The following is an 11,992-nucleotide window of genomic DNA, read 5'->3' as shown; positions in this document are numbered from 1 at the left end:
GCTTATCATTCTACAGTGACATTCCCCTATGTGTAGACCAAGATCTCTGAGTGATTGTTTCATTAAGGACACACAGGTGGAACGTATCTTTCTTCGGCTTCACCTCCCTTTCTTCTCCCTCCTCGGATTATGTCACGTCGGGGTCTATGTATACGCCAAAGCACATTCTTATTGTAGATAATCGAATAAACTTGTATGTTCTGTTACTGGTCTCTTCTGATTGAACTGTCGATTGTATGTTGTATTGTTGTTGTATGTTTACTTTTCTAGTTAACCATTACCATTTTGTTTAAGGACAAGGTCAATACATTCAAGGAAGTTTGCACAAAAGTGTTTATTCTGTTGCCTCGAGTTGTAAGAAAGCAGACCTGATAAGGGAGGCCTTAAAGTTACCTAATGTTTTGTGAAGTATGAGTCAAAGATCTTGCACGTCACAGAACAAGGATTCATTTTTTGTTCTGCAGAAAAAAGGTGATCCAACACCAAGTAATTTCAGAATAATTTAATTTAATCAAGAGATACAGGTGCACGTGTGGGGTTGTGATAAAGAATGGTGTTCCTTCTATTAAAAAGTTAATTACACCAACAGGCTGCAGTTCTGTAGCATCAGACAATATAACATTTGATATATTATGTATACATTTCACTTTATACATGCCAAATATTAAGGCATATCAATGCATCCAACAACCATTTTAGGTTGCTGGATTTTATTATTATTTATATTAGTAAACATCTACAAGTGTGTCCTTATAAATGGTGTAGAAGAATACATCTGTATTACTAAATCAGAACCCTAAAAAGAAATCAGAGACATTATTAAATCATAGGCAGCAGCCTACATACATGATAAAGTGGCTCAATGTGTGATGTTTGAAGACTGCAAAAGACACATTATATCAGTGCATACCTAAACGGATTAGGGATAGAAAGGCGTTATGTAAAAAAATGGTGCTGCTCATTGCCAAACAGGTTGACCAGCTTGTTATGGCAAATCACAGCAGCGGCAGTCTTATTTTGTTTTTAATGCCTTCCCAGCAGTACACCGAGTCCCATCAGACCCAGAGAGAAGCAGGTTTTAGAGGCAGAGCTGGCGGTTGCGACCTGTGTCGAGACCGCTTGCGCCGGCTGGATGTTTCTGTAGACGTTAATCATAAGAGGTGACGTGCTGTTGGTGAGGCGTACTGTGTTGCTAAAGAGGTCAATCTGGAAAAGAAATGGTGTAATATTAGAAGCGCTGTAAAAGCTGGACATCTGTGATTGACGAGCACAACAAACTCACCAGATTTTTGCTGACTTTAATGGGTTCCTTGAACACAGTCCAAACCACGGCCTCATTACAAGTGGGGGTGGTCAAGGAGCCTAGGTATCGGTAGTATCTGGTACGATTCACCCCAGCCAGGAGATCATCCAATGAATACCCAGGTGCTATATCCACAGAGCTGCCTACAGAACAGAAATATTAATTGTAGCTGGCACGCTTCATTTAAATGGATCAGATTCATTTTTCCACAAAAACAAGGAGGAGCAAGTCTTACTGGCATTTGTGATGTGTGCCAAATACGAGGTCAAGTTTTTCCAGCTTGCAGGTTGGTCTGTTGTACCTGGCAACTCCTACAAATGTACAATTGATTTATTTAAAGTCATAAATTAGGCTGAAGTCAGTGTGTTAGTGGATTTATCTGCATTTCCTCCTTACCTCAATGAAGAAACCCAGAGCAGCAAGACCTGTGGGGTCTCCAAGAGCTTGAGTTATGTTCCCATTGTGGGATGACTTGATGTTTACAATGTGCAGCTACAGGAAATTAAGATTTTTAAAAAAAAACATACTAAAGAAAGATAAATTTAGAGATCCATCATTAAACAAACTGTTTGCTTGTGTACCTCCATGGGATAGCGCTTGCCATCCACAGTGTGTTCAGAGCCGGGGATGGTGGTACCATTACCCCAGTGCAAGTGGAACTGCAGGCTGTCATAAGCCTCGGAGAGATCTCCTCCTGAAACTCTAATACCGCTATCAAATGTCACTTGGACTGAAAGAGGGAAGAAAAAAAACACAAATCAGTGCAGCTACATGCTGAATTAAAAATGATATATAAATATATATTTGAAGTAAATTTCTGGCCACTCCTCTCCTCTCCTCACCTGTATTGCCCGTGTTTTTGATCTCCTTCATAGCGGAGGTGCTGCTGAAGTTATTAAAGGTGAAGGCAGTCAGGTTGGGGTTGACCGCTACGTTTGCCGTGACGATGTCAATGGGTGACTGGCGGGTGCCATTGCATTGTTTAGGCGCAATGGATGGCCAGGTATTGTCATCTTTAAAAACAGAATGGAGGCTTTTTAGCTGCTGAAGAAGTATCAAGAAGCTCAGATAATGGATGAAGAGAACATTCCTGCTCACTTACTGCAGTTTGGGTTGTGATAACACCAGGCTGGATGCATGAAAGAAAAGCGAGAAGTGTTAAACTTAAAGAGTAGCTACGACTTCAAATGTAGAAATGAAAGGATTCCACACATACATACCGATGGAGTTAGTGGCACAGTGCGCGCTGTGCGCGAGGACGCACAGAGCATATGCAGCTGCAGCAAGCCAGTTCATCTGCAACAGACAAAACTCAGTTAACAGTTAACACGTTAAAGGAAGAAAAATACTAAATCCTCCAAATGAAAATAAGGATAAGGAAAAAAAAATTATACTCAAGAAAAAAAATTGTCTGCTCCGGAAAAGTCCGATGCAGCAGCTGAGTCCAGCTGATCTGAGTGCCTTACCTTTGACGCACCTGTGCCTCTATCAGCTAACAGCTGTGGCATCCCCCCTCCCTTTATATCCACCGAGTCCAGCAGCAGCTGATCTGAATCCGCCTCCACCTGACATGTGTGGCTGAGGATGTTGTAACCCTGTCACATACTTTAGGTCACGTGGTTGCATTAAATTGTTCAAAGCTATTTAAAGCCACAGATTAGCCCAGGTAAACGACCACATACAGGTGGATTCAAACTAAAAGGCAATAATTAAATAAAGTGTCAAACTGTAAAATTGTTGGCCAATCGATCACAAACATTCCTATGCTAAGTTTGGAACTTCACTTTGAAACAGTGTAAAGAGATTTATTAGTTAAAATAATGATTACAAAAATATACATATGTACAGATAGCCATACAGAAGCAGAGGCATATTTACACTCGGTCATAACATTCTTTTACACAACTGCTGTTAAGCTATATATCACTCAAGTTAAAGTGGACACCAGCATCATCAAAATATTTTAAAAAGTTCAGAGCTTCAGTGACATTCAGGGAATTCTGCCTGTGGGCCATGTATGTATGTTAATATGTTAATTTCTAGGAAATTACTACAATAGTACATCAGATCTTTCTGGAAAACAGGCTGTTTTCTTCTTTTGTGTCTCAGTTTACCCATAAGCAAAAGTGGTATTCTCTTCAAAGTGCAGCCACGCCTCTGATAATATATACAAAAAACAAAAATGAGTGTCTAAATGCCACCTTAGGGCTAAAAATATGTATTAGTGTTTGTTCATGGTAACAGCATACACAAATATGGTAGTAAGATTCAACTGATTATCTTATTTTGGACATTTAAATGCTCTAATTGCTTCAGCACGAGCTGTTTCTTAGTGTCAGACTACATTCTTCATAGAGGTGAGTACCATTTGTAATGACCCACATTTGTTATGTATTTAATTGTTATAGATAATGGTTTCAGTGACAACACCCAGGAGGACCTGCTTCAAGTGTGTCTTCTTCTTTCTTTCATTTTCTTAATTACATAGTGACAGTTTTATTGACAGGCACTGTGCCATAATACTATAATGCCACGTAAACTGTTGGGCACATAATGCCAGCTTTATCAGTCATATCTGCAGTGTTGCAGTTACCAGTAAACAGAGAAGAAAGAGTTAAATCAAAAGATTCTGCAAAGGACCCTCAAGCTTTTATGTGCATAATATGCCAGCTTAATTGCCTCTAGCTCCAAATCTGGAAGGTAAGTGTATATGTGTTTCAACCTCAGTGGCATGTCGAAGGTGTGTCACACCTTCCTGTCACACAGGACTCATATATCACTGAAATATGAGTCTTGTGATCAAAGCCTGTGTGACACAAATAGGAAAGTCATCACAGGTCAAAGCAAGAATTGAAGAACCCATTCTGGTCCTGGCTCCTTCTCACATCATAACTTTTTATTCTGTTTGTTTGTTTTATACTTATCATGAAGATTCTACACTGTTTAAAATGTTACATTTTTTAACACACAAAATATGAGTGATCGACTCATAAATGTTGTTCTTAAAACCACATAAGTGCACCAGAGTTATATAAACGTACAAGTTTCCCCGGTAGGTGTACAGTTTACTATCTGTTTTTGCTCGGCAGGCAGCATACAGTTGACATGAGACCATGAAACAGATCATGTGATAGAGGAAAGTAAACATTCAGGTTATGAAGTCAAATTTGGTGATCCATTCAGGATAAATGTGATCTGTTGGCTCTCTATATAATTCAGAGGCATTTTTCTAAAGAACCATCAATGTGTTGCAATTTTATTTCAATTATCAGAAAACATTTGCCAGCAAAAAGCAGATGTGATTGTTTAATTTCACTAAAGCACTTCTCTTTGTTATAATTCTATAACACACACACACACATATATATGTTACAGCCAGAAGGCACAGAGACTCGTCAGCAGCAGAGGCCATAAGACGGGTGCAGGGCTGCAGGATGCTGATGTGGAGTATATTTTTCTGTCATTGTGAGGTTGTGTGGGTCTGAACACATCGTGGTATTTGAGCTCATCCGGAAACATCATTATCTGGCAGGGGGAAAATGTAAGCACCATTAAAAAAATAAATAAACACATACACAGTGTAACCTGTTATGACGTCATGTACAGTATGTACAATGTGGGTGACCACGAGCAATCACCCATCACATCGAGGTTATAATGTGGGTGATTACCTTCCAGATGGTAATGAGTGTGCTGTGCTGCGTTGCATTGTTCCTTATCGAGTGGTGATAAAAGAAAAAAAATGGGAACAGCTGATTTTTAGATTATTGCAAACCAAAATGTCTCTGGATGACAGCAGACAGACTACACAAAGGCATGAAGGCATGTGATGTAGCCATCTTTAAAAACAACAAAAAACTTCCTCAGACGCCAAGCTGTAAAACTTCTATAAAAGCAAAACTGCATAAAAATACTTATTTGAAAGTGAGTGTACGTCATTTTCTTTGTTAATGTAAACAACATTGCAAGGTTGACTCAAATTTGATCCCGTTCATTGTATCACTTCAAATCCAGTGACGTGCAACCATGTGTGTGTAACAGATTCCAAACTGACAGAAGCATCACAGAAATATGATGACACGTGCCTTTCAGTATAATCTCAGCTATCTGTTCATCACGTGGAATGTTATCCAACCTCATCTCAAAGTAACTTATTTTTCATCGATACAAAGAGCTATCTGGTGAATAGGATGATTCTGCGCATACCAGGTTGTTGTCCACCTTGATAGGCTCTTTAAAGACTGTCCAAACCACAGCTTCATTGCACGTTGGGGTGGTCAGGGAGCCATTGTAGCGGTAGTATTCGTGTCGGTTCACGATGCCAAGCAAGTCGTCGATAGATATCTCATCTGTGAAGTTAGCTTTGTCATCTATGACGAAGCAGAAATGTAAATGTAGCAACTGTTGAAGAATTTCACTAAACACAATTTCGTTTGTGTTGAAGTATTTATCATTTTATATCAACGCAGACATGCACTCACTGATATCTTTAATTCGTGTGAGATATGCAGTCAGTTTATTCCAGGCATCAGATGTTGAGTTTGACAGGGAACTTGTCTATTGGAACAACTTTGGATAATTAGAACTGAACTCAACTGACTGTAAACAAATTGAAAACATTTTAGCAACTTACGCCGCCAAATCCTGAGCTGTTAGCGCTGCCTTTGGTCGTTTCTGTAGACTGCAAAATGGACGTTAAAAAGAAAACTCACTGTTACAAGTTACAGGTTTCAAAGGTTTTCATTCCATTTTCATTAGCAGACATCGGGCGTATGCCTCAACTCTCTGAAAATCTGATAAACTAAAAGAATGTTATTTATAGGGGCGAGATGTGCCATCTAGACATAAACCTTATGACATGCAAGTAAATGGCTAGAATGCCCAATGATAGATGAGCTCGTGACATTCTTGCTACTTCTGTAGATGAAAAGCCGATAGTGAGGGAAGGTGCTTGTTATGTAAGAACCCGTCACTACCTGCATCCTTGTTGCCCCTAAACCTGGGACGTAACAAACTTGTCATTTTCAGCTCTGCTTCTCCCTCTGTCTGTGCTGCTGTACATTATACTGTGCATCATTCCTTTAGGGCCTGCACTTAAAATAAGCCTTTTTTCTTTGATATCTCGAGAACATCACGTCAGAATGTTTCTCTTCTGGTCTCTAAATGTCATGAGATGTGAACCTATGGATACTTGAATCAATGCCACATATATTGTTCCACTTCTAAACGTTACCTCAATAAAGAATCCCAGCACTGCAAGACCATCAGCTATCTGTATTGCGTCTTCCAGGGTTAAATCTTTCCTCTTGCTCACTATGTGAATCTGAAAGACACAATTAACAGCATTTAGTGAAGGCTGGCAAATAAAAAAATGCACCTCCAGCAGGTTGTAACTACCTCCATGGGATATCTCTTTGAATTCACCATGTGCTCTGAGCCATCTGAGCTACGTGAGCCCCAATGGAAGTGGAACTGCAAGGTGGAGTAGATGTGGCCCAAAGCGCCCCCTGACACCTCCACCGTGTCAGCCTTCAGCACACACATCACTGAGAAATGAATCACAACGTAATATAATATAAAGAGAAACTGGTTGGTCTACCTACTCTGGTAAAACCTTTAAACCTGTGTGGCCTGTGTTGATGATGGACTCGATGGCATGCTTGTCATTAAAGTTGGTAAATGTGAAAGAATTGAGGCTGCTGTCCTCCTGAACATCGTCTGTGGTGATGATGATGGGTGACTGACTCTGACCTCCACATTTAGAGTCGGGCAGAGATGGCCAAAGGTTTGGACTGTACTCTGGGGGGCAGAAAGGGAACTGTTTACATGATGAGGCTCACTATCACTCTTGAGTTTTGAAAAGGTTACAGATACATACCACAGTGATCATCGTAGCACCAATGATGGTCTGAGAAGAAGAAAAAACTGTCATATTTAACATTAACTCAAGAGATAAATGAATGATAAATGAATGATAAATAAATCATATGAATCATGTCTGTTGGACATTTTGACTCACTAGGTAGAAGTGCAGGGGAGGCCAGCACTTTACGGCCATTGAGATCTTGTGTAGGTCGATAGGTGTCAGAGATGTCTGTCCTTTCAGGAAAAAGTTTGATCTAAAAAAATCAATAAATGAATGAATGAATCACACATTTTAAATCAGCTGATTAATGAAAGCAAAGTTACTCATGCTCGTTACCATGCCTACAGCAGTTAAGTGATCATGACAACCGCCGGTAGCAGATTCAAACAGGGTCACTCTTTGATGTCAGCTCTACAGGCTGTAAAGATAACCTACACACTCACTTTAAAACTCCTTTTGTTCCCATGACACCTTTTGTGTCGTTTTCCTCCAGCTATAGCCCTTCTGCTCTGTGTGACGTTTCAACAACATTTCTCAGTTAGATTTAAAGCGTACAATGATAGGGTGGACAGAAAGACTGCTTGCAGCAGAACTACAGATGGATAATTAGTTTGTCCTACATTACTTGCACTAAACTGGAATGTTCAGTCTAATGTAGTGGGTGTGATGACCAGTGTCCCTAAGCAGAGATTAGAAACAGGCTTATGGGAAACATTTTGATGAAGATTCTCAGTCATCCAGGTCATAATACATAGAGAAGATTGAAGCAAGGCGTCTGGACTTGTAGAGTTTTCTTGAAGACATTTCACTGCTCATCCAATCATCCCGGTCTATTTCAAACCGATGACAACACTGAGACAGAGACTGGTTCACCCAAAGGACAAGATTCCCAGGGAGAAACACAGCAATGTGATATATGCAGTCCAGTGCAGTGAGGAATGCTCTGATCTGTACATTGGAGAAACTAAACAACCACTCCACAGAAGAATGGCTCAGCACAGGAGAGCCGCCTCCTCAGGACAAGACTCAGCTGTTCACCTCCACCTCAAACAGAGAAAGGACACTCCTTTAAGGACAACAATGTTTACATCTTAGAGAGGAAAGGCGGTTTGAAAGAGGAGTCAAGGAAGCCATCTATGTTAAGCTGGAAAAACCTTCCCTTAACAGAGGTTGTAGGAGCCATATATTTTATGGTAATGTGATTTGACATTGACATTTAAGACTAGTAATTTGGGTTTGATATTATTTAAGTAAGAAGTAAGCAATGTGCATGATTATAATTTAGTCAAATTTATACGATTGTTATTAGTTACATGGTCAGAAGAAAATAGGGCGTGTAGGTTAACGAGGGGAAGGGGGGGCGGATGGCATAGGAGTTGAGGAGATTCAGGCAGGAGGAAGAGTGTGGCTTTAGGAGCCGAGAGGAGCGCATGGTTTTCTGACCGTGTGGTGGGATGTGATACCATTAAGTTTTCGTTACATTTTTGTGGAGCTGGCAAGCAGCAAGTTATGGTTTTTTGGGCTTTGTTGGATCCGCGTTTTGTTCATGAGTTCAATAAAAACAAGAAAAGAAATCACAGTGGAGGACATCCTTTTATAGTGTCAGCCATAAGCTCCAGAGGAAGGTTTTACTGGAAAACCTAAACAGAGGTGGTGGCATCAGACATCATCTTTCTACCACATACAATGCATCTTCCATCCATTCCTAGGTTCCCAGTAAGTTTGCACATACTCACAGCAAGAACAAATGGCTGTCTACCAGTCCCCCCCAGCCCTAATTACAGAAACATTTAGTACTATTGTTTGTGATTTTTACCCAGACCCACCCACTGAGGTCTGCAACCACATAAAAACTGTTTCCCACCAAACAGTTAGAACTGATGAAGCTGCTTGGATGAGCAGCGAAACATCTTCAAGAAAACTCTACAAGTCCAGATGCCTTGCTTCAATCTTCTCTACGCTTATGGGAAAATTTGTCCCCCTTTATTTCCAGCCTATGACAAAAATTGGACTCTGTATATAGCATTGTTTAAACCCACCAACCAGTTTGGTTACAAAAATCCATCATAAAGGCTGCTGTTCTTCTGGATCCAGGCAGACATGCACCTGTCAAACATGTTATGCACATGCTGAGGTAAAAACAACAACCAGAGGTCACATGCAAAAAACACATGCCCCTTACATACATGCAGGGTGCTGATGGATAGACAAGGGACAGCACAGTCTAAAAGAAAACAACATTTTTCCACCTGTTGTTACAGTCAACAGAAAGTAAAAGAAGGCTGGTTATCAAACCAGACACCAGCATGCACTGTCATTGCCACTGTCTGTTATCTGGTGACACATCTGTGTCTGCTTGTGTAACATTTTGTTGCAATTCAGTGATCACGGGTCATTTCCTGAAGACTACGATACAATGAACCCTCATCCTAAAGAACAGAAGGAAGCACTTTCCATTTCCTCCCACAGCTCAGACTGGTTACACTTCTTATCCAGTCAGCCTGTGTGGTAAATGCAAGAAGAGACTTTTTATTTGTATTTCAAAAATACATGCAAGTCCTTTACAGTCCTTTACCAAACACCCCCCCCCCCCCCGCCCCCCCTTCTTGAAAGAAAAACTCACCAGCTCCTTGCTGACGATGATTGGCTCATGAAAGACAGTCCACACAACTGCTTCATTGCAGTCAGGAGTGGTCAGGGAGCCATTGTAGCGATAAAACTTTGTGAGATCTACACCTCCGATCAGCTCATCGATAGAGATGTTATGGTTTAGTGTATACTTTTCATCATCTGTGGAGAGATGTAAACGCTGTAGTAACATTTAAACAAAACAAAAAAAAAAGCTACAGGAAGTGCCATAAAAGATGATAATCTGAGGATTGGCGTTACAAAACTTCCCTCCCATGATCCATCCATGATCAGGTATGACAACAATGCTTCTCACTAACAAGACTGGCAACTTACCATAGTGTGATACTAAGAAACTATGCATGTGTGACCCAGGGCAAAATATGTCTGTTTATAGCAGATGACTGGCCGAGTGTGTGTTTGTGTGTGTAACACAAATAGCAATCTTACCTTTGGGGAGTTTTTCTGTGAGGTAGTGCCATGGTTGTGACATATTTACTTCTTCGGCTGCCTTCAAGGAGAATGCATTTGTCATTTCAGTGGTAACAGTCAGCATATTGTGTTAGATACTAACCATCTAATGTGCTCAGAAAGCCCTGAATTTTGGAGTATAGGTGTAAAAATGGTGCCCTCAGGTAGAGTTTGCAATGCAATTTAAAGCTACAGTGTGGAATATGGCTTGTTATGACTGGTTAAAGGTGTCAGTCTGTAGTTTGTGTGTAGTTTGGAACATACATTTATGAAGAATGCAAAAACAGCTATTCCGTCTGTTTCATTCACGGCTTCCGTCACATTAAGGCCTTTCTTCAAGCTGACTATGTGCATCTACAAAAATAAAAGATAACAGAAAAACTAAGGAACACAATGAAAAAGAGATGTAGATTTCAAATGATTATAAACACTGCCGTACCTCCATGGGATATCTGTTTCCGTCTATGGTGTGCTCCGAGCCCAGTTGATGGTCAGTCGATCCTCCCCAGTGAAAGTGAAACTGAATAGGAGTATATGTTCCATCAAGTCCACCTCCACTCACTTCAACTCCATCTGTTTCCAGCATGTATTGCACTAGATGGTAAAGCAGAAGAAGCTACAGTCAGCACGCATGGTGACACATGCATGGCCTAAAAAAACGAAAATAAAAACATACCCGTGTGTCCGGTGTTCTTGAAAGACTTTATGACGTTTTTAGAGGAGAAGTTGAAAATAAAGTTTACCAGCGTTTCATCAGTTTCAACGTTGCTGGTGATGATATCAATGGGAGACTGCCGCTGTGCTCCACAAGCAGTGGCAAAGTCTTTCCACCTGCTTGGTGTTTCATCTATGAGAATGAACAGGTGTGTTTATTACCACAGTCTAATGCAGACTAATGATCCAAAGCATTCACTGAGTCTACTTACAGCAGCCTTGGTAGCACCAATCACCTGCAGCAGCTGAAACAGGCAAATATCAGAAGCACTGAGTGGTGTCCACACACAAAATGAAAGATTTGGTCAACAAGATTTTACTCACCATATTGCACCAAAGCTCCCAGACACAGGTACGGCACAAGAGGGGGGAAATGCATCTTCAGGAAGAAAAGACATAGTAGTGACCCTGCTTTCATCAAGCTGCTCGTTGGTTTCATCAGACTTTGAGCTGGCCTATTGTAGCCCTCAATTAAGAAGCTGTAAGATTTCACTCATTCTCTCTCTCTCTCTCTCTTTCTCTGCTCTGAGCTGAGCTAAATCTGGACAAACCTGCTAATAATTCAGTTAATTACACCACCACCACAAGCTTTGTTATAAAATGTTATTCTTTGATCATATCATATTAATCCATCTTGACAGTTTTTTTACCATTAATTAAATATATATATTTAATTATATATATTTAATTGGATATAGATATCCAATTTGGAACCACATCCTGACATCATATGTCCATACAGAACTAAAAAAAAAATCAGACCTGGCTCACCTTAACCAAAATAAATAAATCAGATATGACTCGTTTCAGCCTAGTAATCTGAACGTAACCCAAGTGAATCCATCAAATCCTGGCGTTCAGGTCTCAATCTTTGACAGATCATCCTACCTTTCTTTCCCAGAGTCCCCCAGAAAGTCTAAAATGGTTCACTGTAGGTCTAAGGTGTCACACGCATCCACTTCCAAATGAGCCCATCAATGAGGAAAGGACAAAAATGTGTGTTTGACAGT

The 11,992-nt window shown here is 40.4% G+C and overlaps 2 protein-coding genes across 3 annotated transcripts; both read right to left on the bottom strand.

The window, feature by feature from the left end:
- Nucleotides 1–487: 487 nt before the first annotated feature.
- On the bottom strand, nucleotides 488–2,863 carry LOC114452000 (carbonic anhydrase 4-like). Of its 2 annotated transcripts, none has more exons than XM_028431054.1 (9): nucleotides 2,770–2,863; nucleotides 2,524–2,599; nucleotides 2,406–2,432; nucleotides 2,146–2,316; nucleotides 1,885–2,033; nucleotides 1,700–1,795; nucleotides 1,539–1,614; nucleotides 1,283–1,446; nucleotides 488–1,206 (listed from the first exon to the last, which is right to left on the bottom strand). In XM_028431054.1, exons 1-9 carry the CDS (start codon nucleotides 2,809–2,811, stop codon nucleotides 1,024–1,026), a joined length of 984 nt encoding a protein of 327 aa, XP_028286855.1. In that variant the 5' UTR covers nucleotides 2,812–2,863; the 3' UTR covers nucleotides 488–1,023. The 2 variants fall into 2 exon arrangements, with proteins under 2 accessions (XP_028286855.1, XP_028286856.1); XM_028431055.1 differs by lacking the exon at nucleotides 2,770–2,863 and adding an exon at nucleotides 2,698–2,765.
- Nucleotides 2,864–4,672: 1,809 nt separating this feature from the next.
- On the bottom strand, nucleotides 4,673–11,361 carry LOC114451636 (carbonic anhydrase-like). The gene is made up of 15 exons (XM_028430407.1): nucleotides 11,307–11,361; nucleotides 10,945–11,115; nucleotides 10,708–10,862; nucleotides 10,578–10,622; nucleotides 10,248–10,308; nucleotides 9,793–9,959; nucleotides 7,323–7,422; nucleotides 7,182–7,211; nucleotides 6,926–7,102; nucleotides 6,701–6,849; nucleotides 6,537–6,626; nucleotides 5,937–5,984; nucleotides 5,785–5,860; nucleotides 5,510–5,673; nucleotides 4,673–4,828 (listed from the first exon to the last, which is right to left on the bottom strand). Exons 1-15 carry the CDS (start codon nucleotides 11,359–11,361, stop codon nucleotides 4,673–4,675), a joined length of 1,644 nt encoding a protein of 547 aa, XP_028286208.1.
- Between the last annotated feature and the right edge of the window lie 631 nt (nucleotides 11,362–11,992).

Source organism: Parambassis ranga, chromosome 19 (genome assembly GCF_900634625.1).
Source record: "Parambassis ranga chromosome 19, fParRan2.1, whole genome shotgun sequence".
Classification (NCBI taxonomy): Eukaryota; Metazoa; Chordata; class Actinopteri; family Ambassidae; genus Parambassis; species Parambassis ranga.
Note: the sequence above shows the minus strand (reverse complement) of the source record. Positions and strands in the feature narration are given on the sequence as shown.